This window comes from Haliotis rufescens, unplaced genomic scaffold, assembly GCF_023055435.1.
Source record: "Haliotis rufescens isolate VD_foot unplaced genomic scaffold, xgHalRufe1.0.p SCAF_1, whole genome shotgun sequence".
Taxonomy (NCBI): Eukaryota; Metazoa; Mollusca; class Gastropoda; order Lepetellida; family Haliotidae; genus Haliotis; species Haliotis rufescens.
The window spans coordinates 5,893,648-5,916,088 of NW_025963779.1; the positions used below are offsets into that span (position 1 = coordinate 5,893,648).

At 36.6% G+C, this 22,441-nt stretch overlaps 1 protein-coding gene across 1 annotated transcript in view; it reads left to right on the forward strand.

The window, feature by feature from the left end:
- LOC124150084 (putative molluscan insulin-related peptide(s) receptor) overlaps positions 1 to 21,629 on the forward strand; it is a 42,611-nt gene extending 20,982 nt beyond the window's left edge. The window contains exons 4-25 of the mRNA XM_046521991.2: positions 190 to 391; positions 2,135 to 2,233; positions 2,423 to 2,570; positions 2,963 to 3,171; positions 3,502 to 3,625; positions 4,592 to 4,645; positions 4,951 to 5,126; positions 6,599 to 6,769; positions 7,268 to 7,460; positions 7,868 to 8,174; positions 8,921 to 9,008; positions 9,921 to 10,072; positions 10,573 to 10,741; positions 11,052 to 11,151; positions 11,531 to 11,595; positions 11,805 to 11,947; positions 12,389 to 12,453; positions 12,598 to 12,730; positions 14,197 to 14,356; positions 14,903 to 15,032; positions 15,892 to 16,026; positions 16,854 to 21,629. Coding sequence (XP_046377947.2) covers positions 190 to 391; positions 2,135 to 2,233; positions 2,423 to 2,570; positions 2,963 to 3,171; positions 3,502 to 3,625; positions 4,592 to 4,645; positions 4,951 to 5,126; positions 6,599 to 6,769; positions 7,268 to 7,460; positions 7,868 to 8,174; positions 8,921 to 9,008; positions 9,921 to 10,072; positions 10,573 to 10,741; positions 11,052 to 11,151; positions 11,531 to 11,595; positions 11,805 to 11,947; positions 12,389 to 12,453; positions 12,598 to 12,730; positions 14,197 to 14,356; positions 14,903 to 15,032; positions 15,892 to 16,026; positions 16,854 to 17,400 — 3,570 coding nt within the window. The 3' untranslated portion in view covers positions 17,401 to 21,629. The remainder of the gene's footprint in view (positions 1 to 189; positions 392 to 2,134; positions 2,234 to 2,422; positions 2,571 to 2,962; positions 3,172 to 3,501; positions 3,626 to 4,591; positions 4,646 to 4,950; positions 5,127 to 6,598; positions 6,770 to 7,267; positions 7,461 to 7,867; positions 8,175 to 8,920; positions 9,009 to 9,920; positions 10,073 to 10,572; positions 10,742 to 11,051; positions 11,152 to 11,530; positions 11,596 to 11,804; positions 11,948 to 12,388; positions 12,454 to 12,597; positions 12,731 to 14,196; positions 14,357 to 14,902; positions 15,033 to 15,891; positions 16,027 to 16,853) is intronic.
- The last annotated feature ends 812 nt before the right edge of the window (positions 21,630 to 22,441 follow it).

The following is a 22,441-nucleotide window of genomic DNA, read 5'->3' on the forward strand; positions in this document are numbered from 1 at the left end:
GCCGGCATGTTGTTTTGTCACCATACATGCCATTAGGGATTTGAGTATTTTAAAGTATTAAAAATTAAATAATTCTGTAGCTTGTCTGGGACATCATGAATGCAACTGAACTTCAGTCACTGTAAAAGATATCCATGCTGCACACAGATAGCACAAGAGGATTGATCTATTGTGTTTTCCATTTTACAGTTTATGAACAGGAGATGCTTGCTTGACAGAGAATGCATTAACATCAGTAGGAAGGCAGTGGCGGACCACTGGAAGATTATTCGCCATGAAAACACCAATACACCATCCCCTGGTCTTTGTGTGGAAGAGTGCCCAAATGGTTACAGTGTTGATGAAAAAGATGCAACCTTGTGCAAGAAATGTGAAGACTACTGCCCTAAAGGTATCAGAATTGCCTGATATTTTTTTCACACAGGTTATCAGTAGTTAAAATGTTACTGAATAAGGAATTAATTTTTAGCTCACTTGACTGAAAGTCAAGTGAGTTTTTGTCATGGCCTTTTTGTCGGGAGTCACAAAATATGGATGTCGTAGCACAATATTAAAAAACCCACTATTCATCATGTTTATAGCCCTTACTCTTTGCACTTTGACTATGCTCAAATCCAATTTTTTTATGTGGCCACCTCATCAGCCATTTTGAAAAAGCTATTTATGGCCATTACTCACTCATTTTTGTGGTAAATGGATTAAAATTTCACACGTGTGTAGTTAGTAGTTTGTCTCAACATATATGATTTTTTTGGGTGGGTCTGTTTGTTATTTGAAATGTTGACCATGGTTTTTCATTTTCTCAAAGTGCATATTTGGCTCTGAGGTACTGAACTTCGATGTGTATGTTTCTCATTACAAACATGTACATGTATGTCATTTTATCATATTTTGTTCAAATCATCCGAGTTTTGTGTTTGTGCAGAAAATATTTAAGTATCAACAAAAACAATTAACAACAACTTTTGTTGTTAAGTGACTTGTCTTTGTTGACATTTTAGACTGTTGACTATATCCAGATGAGCTACAGTGCTGTGGCACTGTTTTTAGCAGAACTAGGAAGCTAATTAAAATATGCTTGTGACTTTTCATCATATTGACAAGAAGTATGCTACATACATATACAAATATATGGCTGTAGAGCAATCTACTGCATTTCTTGGTCTTACTCTTATAAATGTTTGATAGGACATTTTACTGTATTGTTAGTGAGTAGGGAAAAATCTTTAGGACAATTTTGATAATAGTTGGTCATTGCCGCAAAATATAAATCTATTGGAAACTCTGCATTGATATCAGGTTTGACATATTTTATTTTTAGTGTGACATCTTACATGTTGGGTACCACTCAAAATCTACTTATTTTGCTTAAACCACTAGTCTGAAATGACTAGTTTTTATTGTGCAGTCCAGTCTCTTAACTTAACTATCACATTTCGCGCATCTTTTCTAATGATCGATTTGAAACAGTGTTGTTCAGTCCTGGTAGTCTGGGGACATTCCCTCTCATTCTGACTTCAACATGCCTGTTCAAGAGCTGATCCAGCTTTTTGGAAAAGGTGGGGTGCACTTGAAATATGAAAATGATAGCATATGAAAGTGAAAGCATATCATTCAGGACACAATTTGCATCTAGAGCCTCTATTTATTTCCGAATGCTGATGCTGACTCCTCTATGTCTTTAGATTCGACTGACGGTATTTCTTGCTTTGAGGAATTTACTAGCTGTGTACTTTCTCATCCCTCTTCATCTGGAGTGGGGGCTGTCGGGTAGCCTAGTGCTTAAAGCGTTCGCTCGTCACGCCGAAGACCCGGGTTCGATTCCCGACATGGGTACAATGTGTGAAGTCTATTTCTGGTGTCCCCCGCCGTGATATTGCTGGAATATTGCTAAAAGCGGCGTAAAACCATACTCACTCACTCACTCATCTGGAATGCCTTCGGTAGCTCCGTTCCTTTCCAGAAAGGAGGGTGCTCCCATTTGGAATGTCTATGGCACCATGGTTGATTACATGCACCTATCGTTCACTCGGCATCTCCTGGATACTGCTGGGTTGGCTGTTAAATATTGACAATGTCAGTTACTTTGGCTTGTGAGGAACAGCTTGCTAAACTATTCTTCTTTTTTCCTCAGAGTGCTTGGGAAAGACTGTGGACAGCATTGAGTCAGCTCAAAAACTGAAAGGCTGCACAAAGATCAAGGGTCCTCTTGAGATTCAAATCATGGGTGGAAGTGAGTCATGTCTACTACTTTTCTATATCATTTTCAAAAATTGTTATGGATTTCATGTATACCTAAGCTTTGAAATGAACTTAAATTTGTTCCTTCCTTCAAATATACATATATATTGTTAAATTAATATTCATAATACATCAAATGTGTTGTTTTCCGCCCTTGATTCTTTTGATATTTCACTTCTAGGTAATATTGGGCATGAGCTTGAAGCTAGTTTGGGACAGATTCAGGAGGTCACCGAGTACATCAAGATCGTCCGTTCATATGCTCTGTTGTCTTTAGGATTCTTCAAGAATCTGCGAGTTATTCATGGAGACAAGAAGCAGTATACCCAGTGAGTGAAAGAAATTGCAAAACCATAAAAATGTTTCAGTTGTTTGAGAGTTTGTTGACTTAATTTAGACAACAACGTAAGAGACAGCATAGTTTTGAATGTTGTATGCAGTGTGTTTGTTTGATAGGTTTTAATTTCATTCACAGCATGAGAGTATTATAATCGTCAAGATTTGTACAATCACTGTCCAACACCTTAGATGATGTACATGGATAGTTGAACTTGTTTGTTTTATCTGTACCACATCCATTTGGCTCACTTTCACAAGTGTGTACATTGATGACAAACTATTTTCCATTATTCAGAGCATATCACAAGAATAATATAAACTGTACTGTTTAACATTAGGCAACAGTAATATATTTACATATATATTGCCTTTGTGTTTGCAGCTACAGTCTTCTTATAATGGACAATGCAAATCTTCAAGAATTATTCCCAAAAGAAGTGTCTTCAAATATTTCCATCAAAGCTGGTGATGTTGCATTCCACTTCAATCGAAAACTGTGCTACCACAAAATTACAGATTTCCTCACGAAGATTAATGTCAAGTATACAGACAGTGATGTTAGTCCCCTTACGAATGGAGATCAAATTCCTTGTAAGTATCAACCACAAGGTATATGTGATGTGATAAGAACACTATGTAGTATGTGTTAAGACAATTCCTCATACACTAGTGTGTACTTGGTTGGAATAATCGGTCCCTCCGTGACAAAATGTACTGGAACTGCATGTTTGTGTAAGCCTGTGTCATCTTCCATGGCATCTCTTGTTTTAAGGTTAGTCTCTGAAACAACATCCCAATTGTGCTACTTTGTGTAACATTATAACTACACCGTTTACCTACTTCACTTGTTTTGTATATATATTATGCAGTTAACTGTCATACAACATGTAACCGCACACACTTATTTACTTTGGATTGCAGGTTCTGTGAAAAAGATGGATCTTGAAGTTCGTGTAGGACCAAATTTTGCCATTCTCAGCTGGCAAAAGTTTAAACTGGCTGATAGTCGTCAGCTGCTTAGCTATGTCATCAATTACAGGGAAGCGTAAGTACTCAATTATGGTTGAAGGTCCCCTGAACAGGCAAATTGTCCATGTCAGTGGTTTGTGGATTGTTAACCAAATATTTTCTTGATCGTGTCAGAAACTGGTTTGTGACTTGTGTTTGTTTGGTGGTTCAACTGGTTGTAACAAATCTGAAAGAAAGAAAACCACACTGTCTATGAATCTAAAACATTGATATGAAGGTTAGTAACACAATCAGATATTTTTATGTCGGTGAAGTGTAAAAGTACTTTTTTAGGGGAAAGAGGCAGAAAATATAACTTCTCGATTATTTTTTTTAGGATCTTCTTTTTACAACTCCAAATACTGTGGGAAGGGAAACTGAATCAAAGCTTAGAAAATCTCATGGATTGTTTCATTCAAGACTGAAATTCATTCAGCTGAAACAATCACAATATGTGTGAGACAATGATATGATTCGTTCATGATTATATGAGAAGCTCTACAATGGGATTCAAATTTAATTTTGGCATTTAGATTATGATTAAGTTTAGAATGTTAAAATTAAAAGAACAACAATGAAAAATAGCACTCCAGAAGATTACAATAATCTATCTGAAACTTTGTGAGGATAATGACTAGAAGCTACTTTTATGCACCAGTCGCTGCAGTCATTGTTACATGATGTTGGGGGGGATTTTAAATATCTCTTTTTGGGGGAAACAATTCTTAATGCTGTGATTCTTGACATGACTGTTACTATATGATGTAATACTGGACATAGGTTGACAACCTATTAACTTAATAGGAATGCAACACAACACTATTAAACTCTAGCCTTCTAAATGCCAGTTGAAGATGAAACTAATGACTGTTAAATAGCCTGACACTTTTAGTACCTTCAGGTAGGTTTGCATTTGATAAGTCCTTGAAGCTGTGTCTGAGAGATTTGTGTGTGACATTCTAGAGCTGTATTTATGATATGATGAGGTTTGTTTTATCCACAGAAAATCCAAGGATGTGAACATTTACCAAGGTCGAGATGCTTGCATGGATACAACGTAAGTGTCTAGGGGGAATTGACAAAACTGTTTGGTCCTTCGAAGATTTCATGGAAAGACCGCTTATTTGATAATATTATTACCCTGTTAGGAAATTATTGCTGTCACTGATTATACATTTAATAACCAAGTACTGATTATAAGAATATCTGGATATATCAATATGTGTAAACATAAGTAAATCATACGGTAGACGATGATAGAGATGGTATTTAATGGTACACAATTCACCCAAACCTGTGTATTAATGAAAAGGCCACCATGCAATCCAAGAATTTTCACAGAACTTATGATTGCATCTACAGCTGGAAGACGTATGATGCCAACCCTGATGACTACAAAGATCCAGATAACATAGTGGAGTTGGTGTTTGGTCTGAAACCATGGACTCAGTATGCTGCCTATATCCAAACCTACTCACTTGCTACAGCCAATGAAGCTGCTAACAGTGAACTCATGTTCTTCACAACCCACCCGTATAGTAAGTGCTTTCACTGTGTTACGGTCATCAATTATGTTTCACAACATGCAATTCCTGCATTTCCCTTGTTGAGATTGAGGGCAGTAACTGGTGCTGTAGTTAGTCTCATTAAAATTATATCTTTGTTCTTGCTACTGCTAAACAAAGACCTGAGGACATCCCATTGCGGGTTATGTCAGAACAGCCTTTCATCTGACCAATCAGCATCGCTTATCAGATCATGAAAGTGACAGTTGGAATGTGATGTTTGATCGTGCAACCTCGAAAAAACGCACAGAGGGTATTCCGAATGACAGGAATGGGCTTTATGTTGATATTCATCAAATCTAGACCATCTATTAGCCATTCCAGAATGTTCTTTTGTTCAGTTTTTAAGTTTTTAATGAGGTACATGTCCAAATATGTTTTGAAGCGTGGTTGCCAGTTTGTAAAGCTCGATTAAACTGCCTTCTGATTGGCTGTTGTCGACTTCTTGATAGCTATTCCGTTGGTTGGTCAAAGTTCACGAAAGGTCATTCAGACGTGACCTGTATTGGGATGTCCTCAGATCTTTGTTTAGCGGTAGCAAGAACTAATATCTGATTTTAATGAGATTGAGCAGTAGTGGTTTTGCTCAAGACAAATGACATTAGGTAAATTTCAAGATGTTTTAACTTTTAAGAAGACACACTTCTATAACATTCCCAAATTTAAATAACACTTTTAGATATTTAGGATGATAGTCTGTCAATATCCTAGAAAATTAACAAATCTAGATTGTTTGAGATGCATTCAGACTTGTAAAAAGTGGGTTTCATGCTTGCTTGGGATGATTCCAATATTTGGGGGAGTTTACCTTTGCATGCAGAACCCATGTGCATTATACATAGACAGTTACAGGTGATATGCAAGGATGACTACTTTGTATATTGTTTCTGTCTACTGGCATCGGCAGAATCACTGGTCGGTTTAATTCAGTTATCTCTAAAGATATTGACAGGGTTATGAATATATATCTTTGTTCAGCACATGAAACTATGTCAATGATTGCAGGCAATTAAAGACATTTACCTGTTGTGATATGGCTAGCCCATTGTCCCTTAAAAAATGTGGGCAGTGTCAGTTATTCTTTATCACTGGGGTCACAATACGGGTTATTACATTTCTGGTGTGTAACATTAGTAAGATGAATCATTGCTATTACCTAACTTGATCAGTGATGGAAACTATCAGTTTTATTCCACTAGTCCTTATAATGATAACATAACAAAACCATTCATGCGAGCAAATGTCTACTAGTCCTTGTGATACCTATAGGACTAGTGCCAATTTCTGACGGTGTTAATTGTGTCATCAAGGGTGTTGGTTTGTTGTCAGGCCCTGGTTGACCTGCTGAAGTATAGGTTATGTAACAGTGGAGCATGTAGAGGAAACATCCATGCTCTCGCTCCATTTGTTCAGTGTTTCTGGACATGTTATTCATTCAATTCCAGGGCCCAGTACTCCCACTGATTTGGAGGTATACTCTGAAGAACAGGGGGAACTACGGGTGCGTTGGAACCCACCAAAGCATCCCAATGGCAATGTTACCCATTACTTTGTCTACTGGCAACTTCAGGAACTGGAAACAGAAGCCTTTGACAAGAGAGATTACTGTGATAACCGTAAGTAGACTGTGGTACAATACAAGGTCAATGTCATGGTTTGTACGTAGTTACTACAAGTATTATTTGCATCCACCCGTAATGAGAATTCCTAGGGAATCCATAAGATCAGAATATTATAGTTCAAGGGAGAAAGGGGGCGGTCGGGTAGCCTAGTGGTTAAAGCGTTTGCTCGTCACGCCGAAGACCCGAGTTCGATTCCCGACATGGGTACAATGTGTGAAGCCCATTTCTGGTGTCCCCCGCCGTGATATTGCTGGAATATTGCTAAAAGCGGCGTAAAACCATACTCACTCACTCAAGTGAGAAAGTACTGCATGTGTAACGAGAAAGGTATCGAGGGGCAGTCTTGTTGATATTTGTTTTGGTTCACAAGCTTAGCCTGGTAAGATTGTATGTTGTGTTGAGTCAACTATTGTTGAGCTACATTCATTCACTGAATGATGTAAAGCGAGCAGTTGATATTTATACGAGATATTTTCTTCTTCCAATTTCCAGCCATCCTGATGCCAAAGAAGCGGAAGGTGAAGACCCACGATGAGAAGACTAAGTACATCAACCAGACATTGACAAAGGATGGCCAGTGTTGTCAGTGCCCTAAGTCCAAAAGAACTCTTGAGGAACAGCAGAGACAGCGTCAGCAGCAGATAGAATTTGAGAATGACTTACATGATAGGATATATACTAAAAGGTAAGTCAGTGAAGCAATGTAAAATTGGGGCCATTTGTAAACTTAGGACAAATCGGTCAATGCTAGGTGAGTATGCCTTCAACAGTTTCGTGATTTCTGCTTGGTTCAAACAAGTGGCAGTTTCTAGTACTTCATCTACAGCGGTCCAATGGTTCCCGCATGGGCTACAGAATGGAGGCCATTTAGAAAGGATGGTATGTCCTGTGTCTGGTGATGAGCAACAGTTAGAATCGCGTTAGATCTTGGGAATGGAATATGGACTGTTGAATATTGGAGAGGTGACAATACAGTTGATTGAGCACAAATCCCAAGGAATTTGGGTGAGTGTGTCAGTCTCCATATTAAACAAACATGTATAATTGAGATTGATAAAATATCTTTCATTAATGAACTTGGTTATTTTTCAGGCCTGAGTTGTCAAACCGTAAAAAGAGAGATAACACCCAAGATGATGAACCACTGGAAAAGGATCCAATAACCTACAATGTGTCTAATAATAAAGAAGCTAAGAAAGTGACAATGGATAAGAAGAAGGTGGCTCGTGATAACAAAAATGTGACTGGTACTGATAGCAGTCTATCACCCGATGAAAGAAACGCCACGGTTGATAGCAACTCTGATAATAGTACAAGACCTGTCTTCAATCAGATCGTTGTTTATGGAACTGAAATTGCGATCCCCAATTTGGGACATTTTCAAGAGTACAATATTCAGGTTTGTTATGTTTGATACATTTAGTCAATTTTCAAAAGAGAAAACATCATAATATTCATAGAAACTATTTAAATGTCAAAGTGATAGTGGTGAAATCACATTTTCTGTAATCAGCTTCCTAAACAAACCTATTTTGGGGCTTGGCCTAAAGCTACAGCCACAGCAGTGCGTGACAACTGTTGTCATTGGCTAATATGTAGACTTGTTTGTTGTGTTTATCTACCTTGTGATTCTTAGCCACTATACTTATACTGTTTCTGCTATTTCGATTAATCTCACGAAAATAATAACATAGCATAGATTGTTAAATATGTGAAACATCACCTTATATCATGACATTGTGAATAATTAAAATAACCATTAGCAATCTGTAACTAGCTTTTTATGACTGACATCATGTTTGGTTACCATAAGCTCCCTGCTGCAATAATTTGTAATTAAGTATGACCTAAAAATGGCAAATTTGTTATGTGGTATTTACTTACCATTGTGAAGTATGCCTTCCATGTTAGAATTTGTTATGTGGTATTTACTCACCATTGTGAAGTATGTCTTCCATGTAAGAATTTGTTATGTGGTATTTACTTACCATTGTGAAGTATGTCTTCCATGAAAGAATTTGTTATGTGGTATTTACTTACCATTGTGAAGTATGTCTTCCATGTAAGAATTTGTTCATTATTGTTTTTTATGATGACCTTATGAAGGAAAACTTAGAGTACAGAGTTACGTATTTTGTTACGTAGGTATTAGCATGCCAAGAATCAGACCCACACACAGGGATGAAGTACTGCAGCAGCCGGGCTATAGCCACAGCCAGAACACTGCCATCAAGTAAGTCTTGGTACAAATGCACCTGTAAGGATTCCAGTTCAGACTATATCCCCAGTACCTCATTCTTGTTGCAAGACCTGACCATACTGGCAATTGGATGTCACCATACCATGGTGCTGTGGACTGTTTTTCATTTTATCAAATACTGGTTTGTCAGTCCATGCTGTATTTTTTGCAGTTAAAAAGTCAAAAAAGAAAATATTTATGAATCAAATTGTATTGATTCCTTGACTTGGTGAAATACACTTTGTCATTTAATATACTGAACTAGAAAGTTTGGGATCATGGATATTTTGGGATATTTTTGCTACCATAACAATATTACTGAAATATTCATGATCAACTTCATTTTTCAGTTATAGTCTGGAAGGTAATTTAAGGTACCGACGTTTACTACAATATCTGAAAAACTATCGGACCTACTCCAGTCAAAGTTGGTATGAGATTATTAAACATTCATACATAACTGGATATTACATTTAAGACAATCGGTGCATGAATAAAAAATCTGTCTATTTAGCTATCACTATATTTCATCAACAACCAGACCTGTTCGTCACGGGTGGAACAAGCATTCATTGTAACAGCCATCTGCATAATGCTACCCCTGCGTCACAGGGCCATATGACACAGTTGAACCAATCAACTCAACTCGAAAGGTTGCATGGGAATCATGCACGCACGAATACGGTACGAGCGTTGGGCGTATCGATGTGCGTGATTCCCGTGCAACCTTTGGTTTTTGAAAATATAGTGCAGGAATTTTTGTAAAATGGAAATAAAAACGAAACGTGCAGCGAACTTTATGATGATGCGGGCAGTGCCTGAGAACCAAGACTATTATTTATTTTTAGCCTAATCTTCTCCTTTTATGATCCAGGCAATAGTGTACATAATATGTTTATTTTACAGCTACATCTGATAATGTGAATGCTTCAACTGTCAAGATAATCAAATCAACAAACAAAACACAAGATATTCTGGTTACATGGAAATCTCCAGAGAACCCAAATGGCGTTATCATCACATTCCAGATAGAATACAAGAAGATTTCTACTGCTGATGTAAGCCTGACTCATAGCATTTGCATCATGTCAATGAAAGCAAGATATATTATGCTCATGCCTAGTTCATCACATATTATTGTTGTCAAAAGCATGTTTGTTCCTTTGAAGCTAAGTTATGGAAATTGTGAAAGTTGCCAGTGATGTCTGCAGGCATTTTTACTGTTTGAAACAGTTTTACTGATTGGCATTTTTACTGTTTCCTGTGATTTTCTGCTGAGGGGATAATTCAGCTGTGCCTCCTCAGATTTGTGACATGGTAGCCATGTCTTTTTTATCAATGATATCTCTACCCATTGTAATATGCTTGCATTAATATCCTCTTATAAAAGTATTATGAAGTAATGCTGATAACAAAGTATAAATGCAATCAAGTTCCTTGAAGCACTGAAAGAGCCCAAGTATCAGTTAGAAATAATAACTTTACACTCAGTGAACGATATTTAACAGATTTTGAATTTGTTTTTATTTTAATGTCTTTTATTTGTTGCAAATTTCAGGTTGAGCCAACCCGCATCTGTTTCACTCATAAGGAATATAGAAAATTAGGGGGATATAAGTTTCAGCGACTTAACCCAGGGAATTATTCATTTCGCATCAAAGCCACATCTCTGGCTGGGAATGGGTCATTCACACAACCCTTCTTCTTTGTGGTGCCTGAAATTGATGGTGAGCAAAACATTTATTTGATGACATTTCTTGGATTTATGGATGTGTTAAGGTTATCAAAATGTTCACATGGTTTAATATACTTGCAATGGTTTTATAATTGCTTTATCAAGTAAAATAAGTGGATGTTTTATTTGTTGTAGATACTATTGATACATATAAGACTTATGAAGTTTACATTTGAAACAGTAACCAAATTTTACCTTTAAATTCCCTGTCAAGTGGCAATGATTTCATCAACTTTCTTCTAATTTGGTAAAATTTCAAATGGATGATTGTTAGTTTCAATTGTCTCTGGTTCTTTTGACAGTGCGGACAACAAACGAAGCTGTAATAGCTGCAGCAGTGATTGGTGTTTTGCTTGTCATCATTATCACAATCATTATTGTATGGTTTGTGGCCAAGAGCAAGTAAGTGGTATTTCATCTGTCATTCGACTGTAAGATCATATACCAATATCTGAACATGAATAAAATCCTAAATTCTCACTATAAAAACAGGGAAGCATTGTTGCTCATGCTTTTAGTCACAGGTTTACCATGTTTGATTATATACAGGTTTCAGTGATATGAGGCGTACAACATATTCACTCTCTCACTCCCTCACTCATATATGTAGCACTACCTACAGCTCAACTTCTCTAGCATTGATTTGCTGAGATTGTAGATCATAGTCACATGTTATGAAATGCAGATTTGATCAAGTACATTGAAGCAGTGATACATGCATAATTTGTGTACTTTTGTAATGTAAAAGAAAATCAAACATGTTTTCCATTCATTATCCTAGGTTTGCAAAGGATCCTGATGTGACCACAATCTCTATGAATCCAGGATATGTTCCTTCAGCAGATGGTAAGAATTATTTGGAAATATTGGATAACATTCAGATTTGTGCATACAATTTTGTGTACATTTGTTGCTTGCTGGAAGTTTAGTTTCAACAGTGTGGGTTTGCAAGGACATTTCAATACATTGCGAACTATAGGTAGATGCAAGACCATATGGGTCATGTAATACTGATATCAACAAATATATACAACAGTATTTTTGTGTTTTTACAGTTTACATAGCAGATGATTGGGAAGTGAGTCGGGACAAAATCAAGCTTATTCGAGAACTGGGCCAGGGATCTTTTGGCATGGTGTATGAGGGTGTAGCCAAAGACATTGGTGGTTGCAATGCTGAAGTCAAGGTTGCTGTGAAGGTAATTCATGTACATTCAATATGTTGCCTTTCATTTTACAATATATAATGGTGCATATAATTTGTGACATTCTACCAAACTTGATTCACTGACCATCTGCACCAAAAGTCAGCAGTAGGAGTGGACTTTATCTTTGGAGCTACATGATTAAAAGGGCAAGTTCATTTCAAGGTTGAACTGAACAGATAACAGATCTTGTCTTTCAATATCTCACTTTTATTTCACTGATACGTATAGCCAAAGTCATTCCCCCAGAATGTATTAGTTTCCTTGTTTAACACTGACCTATGTATGTTTCCATGCACACATGACCTTATCTGGCCAGATGTTACACATATGTCTTTGGAGCCTGGACACATTCAGCCCAGGTTCTAAATACTGAATATGATGATTCAATTTATTTTCTGCTAAAATGTAATGGCTTCTGTGACTTTGTTTCAGACTGTAAATGATAGTGCTGGGTGGCATGAGAGGATGATGTTTCTCAAAGAAGCATCTACTATGAAGTAAGTAACACCAGTGTCAGCAACAGCAAACATCATAGAAATTGACTTATTTACAAACAAATATTCAAGGTTGTTGAATGTGAAATATATTTGCATAAAATATTTGACTTGTTACATTTATGTAATAAACACAATCTTTTTCAGATCCTTTTCATGCCATCATGTAGTGAAGTTACTTGGCGTTGTGTCCAAAGGTCAACCTGCCCTTGTCATTATGGAATTGATGGGTCAAGGTGACCTCAAGAATTTTCTTCGGTTACATCGACCTGATGATGAGGTAATACAAGTAGCAATACGTAACAGCTCTTACTGGCACTTTACAGCTTATTTAAATCATGTGGCCTATGTTGTCATTTTTTTATTAAAGCGTACCCGTCATTCTAGTGACCTTGACCTTCAGTGAAAGTCACTGTGCCCCACCCTAAGGTTTAAATGTACCAAATTCCATCCTAATACAGTACAATGGCTTACCAAGGATTACATTCAAGGAGTCTACAGGTAAGACATATTATTATTTTTAATTTATTAGAACAACAACTGTAGACAAGCGATAAGTACTAGTAGAATACAAACTAGCAGTCTACCCCAAAAGACTTTCTTGAGCGACCAGCTCAGAGGTGCGCTGAGAGATTTGTGACATGTCATAGGGAGGTGCGTGCGACGGAAACAAGTTTAATGTTTACATTCCAGCTTTTGGCTTCCTTTTAAATGTGCGACTAGACATGAGGGTATGAGAGATACCCATTTTTACGACTGAAAACAAACCAATAAAACATCGTTTTTAATCTGAAAAACCCATTTTTGAACACACTTTTTTTAGTGTATGACCTTGAGAGTGAATTTGACCTTAAAGTTAAAAAAAAGTTTTTCAAGAACATACCAAAGGTTATCAACCAAATACTATGTCCCTAGGTAGAATTAAATTAAACAAAAACATAGCATATGATACTCACTGAAAGGAGGTCACTGTGACTAACTACATGCACAAAACTTAAAGCATATCAGTTGAAAATGGCAAACATATTTTATGAATGATTTTCACTGTGACCATGGCCTTCTACGAAGGTCACTTTTGACCTTTTCTGATCTCACTCAACCCTTCAGGAAGCCATTTACTAAGTTTCTTGACCTACTGTAATTCATTTCAAGTCTTTTTTACACTGTGACTTTGAAATAAAGGAAGTATACATGATATGGTATCCCTGTAAAGTCCAAGCACCACATGGTTTAAAAAACAGTTTGGTGGGGGTGACAGTCGCATTCTGGCAAATCATTTAAGGCAATCACATGGTCATTCTTGGTTGTGTTCTTTGTGTATTGAAACAGACCGTTTGTATTTCATTTTTGTTAGAACTTATGTTTTCAATAAGAAATAAATAAGCATTTGGTTGGCTGAAATTGAGGGTCAAGGTCATTTGTTTTTCTCTTCAAGAAGCTATCAGCATGGCACCTTCTGTTTTTTGGTTGTCTTGTTTTGGACATGAGATTTCCAAAGCCACAAGTAAAGTCATTAAGCTGAAAGTGCATGGAACACCCTTATCAATGGAACTTCAAGCATGGGACTTTTAATCTGTTACGTAGTAGGCATGCATTTCAGCAACCTGAAGGTAGCTGAATCACCCTGGAAAGGCTTGGTGACCTCATAGAGATGGCATTGAGGAAGCTGTACAACAACTGTCACATACTGTTTAGTTTACGAGCATATTTTAGTTTAAATGCAAAGATCACAATTTCTATTTTTAGGAAAACGTGGGCAGATTACCACCAACTCTGAAACAGATTTTGCAAATGGCTGGAGAGATTGCTGATGGGATGGCTTATTTGGCCGACAAGAAATTTGTACATCGTGATCTTGCAGCTAGGAACTGTATGGTTGCTGATGATAGGACTGTGAAAATTGGAGGTAAGAATCAAATGATAGTTGACATAGAGACTGATCATGTGCAAGGGGGGGTGGGGGTGGGGGTGCTCATGAAAAAATGTTACATAAAATGAGGGGGTCGGCAAAGTGTAATACAACCCTAAGACCAATCCCTCTGCCCTGCTGTAATATATGACCAGACCCCATATGATGATTTGTATATGGCCATGTTGTGAATTGAAGGTGGGAAAGAATTGATTACGATTTTGGATAAGATACTTTGTTATGTTATTAAAATACCTTGAATCTACATACTAAAATCGTCGGTGCTGCCATTCAACACTGGTATTTTGAGTATGAGAATGGAATATCAGATGCTGGTCAAGTTGAGTCAGACATCTACCTGAACTGGATGTATGAAGCTGAGGTTAATATTGATGATCCTAGCAACACCATAATGTTGTTGGTTTAGCTCCACTTTGTATCTGATTCATATGTTACAAAATTTGGGGTTGGTTACCAGTGAAGATTTCTCCCCCAAGTTAACCCTTGACATTGTTATGTATATTTGGCATAAACATTTTACAGATTTTGGAATGACAAGAGACATATATGAAACTGACTACTACCGGAAAGGTGGGAAAGGCCTGCTTCCAGTGCGCTGGATGGCCCCCGAGTCACTCAAAGATGGCATTTTTACCACCATGTCAGATGTATGGTAAGTTGTAAATTCATGTGAATCAATGTGAATGTGTCAGTGTAGATTTTGTCTTGAGAAGTGTAAATAGAAAATGTATTCATGATGTGCACTTGATTATATACACATGACTCAAAACTGCTAGTTTTCTTATCTAATTTTAACAAAACTGGTGTTGTGTTGGCTGTAGAAGGGCTGCATAAGGCTTATTTGGGTTTTTCACAGTTAATATACTACTCAATTTAGATACGATTACTGGGATGACTCATACTATTACATCTACATGTTATGAGTAATGACTTTCTTTGTAAGTGGGGTGAGTCAAGAAATGATGTATTATATCCCTATCAAAAGGTGAGTTATTTATTGCAATTAGTATATGTTCACTGTTCACTTTTGTTGTCATGTATCAGTGATCTAATGATATTTATAGTCCAAAGACCTTTGAGAGACTGCCATTGTCTCTGAAATCAGTGGATTTATGAATCTTTAACTGTGTCTCAGTGGCTGTGGTTTCTCTTTAGGCATTCTTCATTAAATAGGGCTGCCGGGAAAGTAGAAGGTTGTGGGTTTGATCCCCGTCCCCGTCATACAAAATGACGCTAAAAGAGGGTACTTGTTGTTGCCCTGCCGGAGGCTCGGCATTAACAGGCAAAAACGAGGACTGGTCAGCTCAGAGTCAGTATGCTTTGTCTTGAGTTGGGTATTCATGTTAAAATGCAGTATGGTATCTTGGTGGTCTAGCACTATAAAATTAAGCAGAACCCCGTACGTATGTACGTACGTCACTTTGTAAGTGCAATAGTGTTGAACGTGACGTTAAACCCCATTTCGCCTTACCTCACCTTACCTCACCTCAATACATGCTCACTCATTCCAGGTCCTATGGCGTTGTGTTGTGGGAAATGGCTACCCTGGCTGCTCAGCCCTATCAAGGACTGTCGAATGAGGAAGTTTTAAAATATGTAGCTGACGGTAGATTCATGGAGAAACCTGATGGCTGCCCTGAAAAGATGTGAGTAGATACTTTTATTCCCCTAGAACTTTCGATAACCATCGTTCATATTGGTGTGTACCTGACAGAAATACAAAGTTCCGAATTCCACTTTTTTGGAATTGTTTTGATATCTCAATAACTACTCTTGTATATGGACAGATTAGATAGAAATTCTCTCATCAAGTTGGTCTTCAGGTAACAGTCAGATGATTTGTTCTTACAAATTTGTGGGGCCAGGGGGATTTGTCATTTTGTGATGTCTCTTGTTTGACATTTTTTGTAGAAAAATGTGTATGTATGCTAGTATAAAAATCTGAAAGTTAATGATTGTAACACATGGTACTGTTCATCACAATGTATTCATGTATATTTGCACTTGGATAAATAAAATTAACCATTTTCTCTGTTTTTTTAGTCTAAAAAGAAACAAAAAGCAAAGTATAGCAACATATTTTATGTCCAGTAACATAAATGATCAAATAATTTGCCCATGAGGCTTGGTTCTCAGGCACTCAAAAAAATATAAAAATCCTAATACTTTGACACAATGCCCCAAAAAAGAATTGAAAATGGAAACAAAAAAACGAAACATGCAATGAACTTTATGATGATGTGGGCAGTGCCTGAGAACCAAGACTTTTATTTCTTTTAGCCTGATGTATCACTGCAAATGATATGCAAATTCTATTATGTTTAGGTAGTTGGGAAAATTGTATTTCATTTATGATAAACTGATCAATTTAATAATTTATAGTTAGTAAAGAAATGGGTCCGTGTACTAATCCTGGGTATTGGTGGTGCATTTATTACATCATTTGTATGCTAAATCCTGATGTCTGTTTCAGCTATGATCTGATGTGCCAGTGTTGGAGATACCGTTACAAAAAGCGCCCAACATTCAAGGAAATTATTGAGATGTTGGTACCTGATCTTGATCCAAAGTTCAAGGATGTGTCATATTTCTTCAGTGATGAAAATAAAGTAGACTCTGGTACTGAGTACAAAAACTTACAGGCGACAGAGGACCAAGAAGATTATGGAAATGTAGAATTCAATGAACAATCCGATGATGAACTAGATATCAATGATGAGTCTCGGGTACCTTTTATGTCGGCTGTTGAGCCCTCCAATCTAAATTCTGTAGAGATGCAGAGGTCGCCCTCACGGCACCATCATAGGGACTCCTCCAATACCAGTCCATGTGAATGTGTGGTGTTAGAGGAAATGCCAAATGGACATCGAAACAGTACGTGCTCAAGTCCCAACAGTGGGGTAGGGTATAGTGATGGGAGCAAAGGAAGCAGTAAAAGTAGTAACAGTAGTTACACACAACTTAATGGAATTGCCAATGGACACATACATATGAGACTTCCAAGGACGACACCATGCTAGCATTGAATGTTGTATTGTTGAATAATATATCATTTCATGGGAAAATTACTTATTTTGCTGTACAGAATGTATTTGACCTACTCATGAAGTCATATCATTGTCATCTTACCCAGTCACCCTAGTCTGATGATGGTGTGTGTCCCCCTGGAAACATTGACTCTACAGGAGGGGATTACAAAGAAAGCTGAATTGCAAGCCTGTGTCTCAGTTGTGGGCCAACTTACAGTTGCATGAGATTGTGTGGCAGTGTGGATGATTGAGTGAAGTTCAAGGCAGCTTTCTACAGTAGTAAAGAATCTCTCGCCATTGTTTCAAGCGAGATGAGAAATGGATTCAGAAGACCCCGTGTAGTTAAGTCAGGATTCTGGACAACCTACAGTTGCCCTGTCAAGCTTTCAGTTCTAGACTTGTCGGCAGAATGTAAGATAATGCCCTTCGGGAATTTTGCCACAAAGAGTTACCTATTACTATAAAATTAACAGCTGAGAATGTCACTTGAGTTATTTGAATTGTCATTGGATACTGGCAAAAATGTTAAGTTGATTAATGTTTAATTAATGATAATTGTTGAAATGTTTATTATGTTAATTGGATTGGATAATCTAGTTAATGTATAGTTACAGACTGTGTGGTCATGTCATTTTCATAAGATCGGGTAAAATGACGAATTGTTTTGTTTTATCCTGGTTATAGCATTACCTAACCAGTGGGTCTACCTCTGTAGTTTTTTCGTTATTGAACTGTTGATGTTCACAGCTACAAGAAAACACATGCCTAAGTTACTTGTATTAAAAGCTGAATATGTGGTGTGAATCATGAATAAAGCGTGCATGCAGTGGTAAAGCAAACACAGCTACCAAAGATCCAAGTGACATTGCATCACAGTGTGCTGTCCATCATCAAACTATTGTAACGTCTGCTTTCGCTGAGCTTCTGAAACTGAAAATTGAATGATACCAGAAATATTGCTGATGAAAGAGGCTCACCAAGGTTTTGAAAGCCAACATTTCACATGGCAGCAATATAAAACTATTATGTTGGCTCATTAGTCAGAAGATTTCCATTAGTCATGGCAATTATATTGAAAATACCACTTTGATGTATTGAACATTGGTTATTGTGTTGTTTACTAGCCATTTTGCCTTTTGTATATTTTAAGTTATTTCATCTCTCATACAAGTACTTTAAATGGTTCTGAAAGTATACATACAATATGCATGTGAGCTGCAGGGCCCAGAGGCTCTATTTTAACTGACATGATATAAACTGTGCAGACATGATGATAGCATGAATGAACATTTGTGATAATGGTATGAATTGAAACTGATTAGCTTTTGTATGTGTTTTTTTTTGTATTTGTTATTTATGTGCATTATGAGTTAATTTATTGAACACAGACCATTTCACACGGGCCGGCAGGAGCTGTAGCCAGAGCATTGTGTACATATACCACACATTTGCCATTACTCTTTTTTCTTGTTCTTGTTTGCATTTATGAAGAATTTTTAAGATATTGCTTGAATACATTCTTATTGAATATGAATATTTTCGATTGATGTTAAAAAGTTGAGCTTTCAAAGGTAGTATCTTTACTAAGTAAAAGTGCTTGCTGCCCAAGCCTGACTATATTGTCGAGCACTTTTGACTCTTTTTTACCTGCTTTTATGTAACTTCTTAACAAAACACAAATGAAGTCGTTTTAGATCATTTCATTCATTTCTGTTCTATAATTGTTCTATCTTCTTAACGATTTTGCTGTATATATGTGACACATTGTGTTCTCTTAACATATCATGAGTTTTTAAGTACATTGTTTCTATATATATGTCTTATCGATTTTAGTTCCCACACTTTAAGTATGTATGTCACTTTCTTTGCAAAGGTTTTCTAAAATTTATTTCCCTTTTATTTTTTTCTCCGATTTCATAACTTGTTGACATGTCTTGAGTTGGGGATTCTTAAGCATGTTAACAGTATCATGTCCAAAATATTTAACAAAGTATAATCATGATAATAAAGTATAACATTATTGTTCAATATTCAGAAAAATATGTTGGGAAGATGATACAATCAAGTAATCAGAACACAGTTATATCATTTGTAACATTTGTTAGAAATTAAGGAGGGTGATATTTTTTATATGACTGCTATGGTTTAAAGAATCATGTTTCAAAAGCCTTCTCATATGAGTAAATGAATATTATTATTAAAAATGAATTGACCCAAGGTAGCACACTTTTCAAACAGAGTACAAAAAAGGGCTGCTCCTACCAAGTTAAAAATTCATTGCTTGAGATGCCATAAGTGAAAAAATTTTGGCCTGTATAACGGATTCTGTGATAGAAAGAGGTGCCATGTTTTATGTGACATTGCCTCCGATGCATTCAATAAACATCCTCACTGACTATTTCAAAGGAGTAGTTTTTTCTGAGTTATCCGAAGTGTAAGAAGTTTTCTCTTTCATTCTGCCTTCAAGTTTATATGCTATTGTGCCCATTCAACAAGATGCTACTGAATTGTGAGTGATCATATTCACCAAGTTAACAATGCAAAATCACACATTGAGACTAAGTCATATGTACATAAGTATATACAGGTATTTCTATTCAATATCGGCTTTATTGTGCGTGATGTTTCATCCAGGCCTGATAGACCTCCAGTTTCAGTCTCTCATTAGAATCATAAGTATAAATCATAAGTTATATATGTCAATCCAAGCCAAGATATGTAATTAGATCAATCGTGACTGTTCAATATCATTATCTTGTGAAGAATGTATTTCATATATAGATGTTCTTCCAGAGTATGTTGTTTGATCATGTAGGACATCCCTAGATACTCTTACTTGAAAATACATTTGTTATCCGTTTTGATCATGACCAACATAGGAGATAAGAGTCTTAATGCATGGTTGTAGTAATACCAGAATAAACAGGGATTGGGTGGTCTGGCTGTGCGTTGGCAGATGTGTATTGGTCTTATCCCAATAGTGTTGGATGGTGATCATACCAGTAGCCACTGTTTGGCCTCGACAGACTACATTACTTACAGGTTGCCATGATATATGCTACTAAAAACAAGTTAAGGATCACCTGATCATTTCAGGACAGATAGACTGTAATAGTATGAAAGAATTGGATGATCCTTCACTTGTTTTGAATATTGCTGGCTTTGATGTTTAAGCAACAAACTATCTGTTCCAAATTTGAACTTTGTATGACCTCATGTATGACAGTTTAGTACAATTCAGTGAAGATACTGGAACTATTTGTAGTGTTTTAACTAATTGCATATAGACATGGAATTATCAGGTAACTTGTTGTTCCGCCTTATGAGAGACTGATGCTAGTACTGGATACTCCCTCGTCCACTGCTTCAGTTAGACCAGGCTAGGGGGCAATCCAAGTTCCAACTCTGTGATTACATTTTAGTGATAATTATCATCATTATTACGTCTTGTTATCATTTCAATCACCCCAGAGACATACAAGAACCAGCCAAAATTTGTGCTTCAAATCAATGCAATATTAATAAACATATCAGTCACTTAATCTGAACCAATTTATGAGCTGCTTTGTCTTCCATAGTGCAATGAACAGTATTCACTTTTCATTTTCAAGATAGTGATTCGTGAATCTTGTTTTTATTTCCATTTCATACATTTTCTGTCATTCCTTCATGACTTAATCATGGACTTAATGTAAGGAAATTAAGGATAGAAAATCTCATCTCATAGTGTTTGTCATCTGCTCAAATCAAAATTGCTGACAGACAAATATTTCTGTTCAGAAATGCCTACACCTCGAGTGAGTGTTCTCATAATTTCATGCTAGAGAAATTATTAACTTCATCAATTTTTCATCAAAACAATTCTTGAGTTTGTTCACTTATAAAGCAAACAAAAACATGATAAAAGATATTGTTTTATTTCAGATTATTTTCTCATGACATAACCTGGTATACTTTAAGACATTTACTGTGATCTTTGCCCCTTAACCTCGATTGCTGAAGTAGGTGCTTGCTGTATTACATCATCCATGCCAGTGTTGTGTTGTATAGTGATGTTATTGTACATGCTGTAAATTCTTATACTGCCTTGTTGCTTGAATATGGCTCCCAATTCATGTCAAATGGAGGTTGCCGAAATGAGAAAGATTTTGTAGTCTGCCTATGTACATACACCAATGTAATTATGTGCATATTAAATGTAAATAAACTTGGAAATACTTGCCATTTCTCAGTGTGTTTATTTAGCAGTCATTGCTTCATCTGAAATGATCTGTTGCTTCCTATGTCTGAAATATTCATATTTTGCACTTATTTTAAGAGAACAGAAAATGAGGATAATTATCCAATTTTTACAAAACACAAATACATACAGGTGAGTAGACTGCCTCACAGTCTCTGAACCATTATTTTACCTTTCGTTCAGCTCTTTCTGTAATGCAAATGCCCCAAATAAAGCAAGCATAGATTTTCCTCAGGTTCAGGGTCTGTTATCTGCAAGAAAACTCTTCAGGGGTCAGGTTACAGTAAACATATGACACTGCCATGGCTGGCTGGACCAACTTCTTCACCAGTGGTCAGGAATCTTTCTAACATTTGCATTTGTAAACTCTTAATCAGCAAGCACAATTTCAAACTGTCCTACTTAATCAAGGCACACATTTCCAAGCAACCATATGGGTAATGTTGGATGTGTCAGACCTTTACATCATGCCAGAGGAGATCAGCTTATATTACAAAATTGTCCCAAAGAGGTACAACAATTGCAACAGGACATGCATATAATTTGAAAGCACCTTTGTCATGGAACTTAGATACCCAAAGATCTTTTCTTCTTTTGATTTCATTAACAGTTTCAAATTGATGACACTGCCTTTGTTTTTATTATACAACGGTTGTAGACAGTTTTGCCTGTAAAACATATTCAACATGGTCATGGGACCATGTCATGAAGTCAAATTTCAAGGTCACAAGAGACATCTCACAATAACAGTAATGGTTAAGTGTCCATTCTTAAAAACATTAAGAAGCTTTT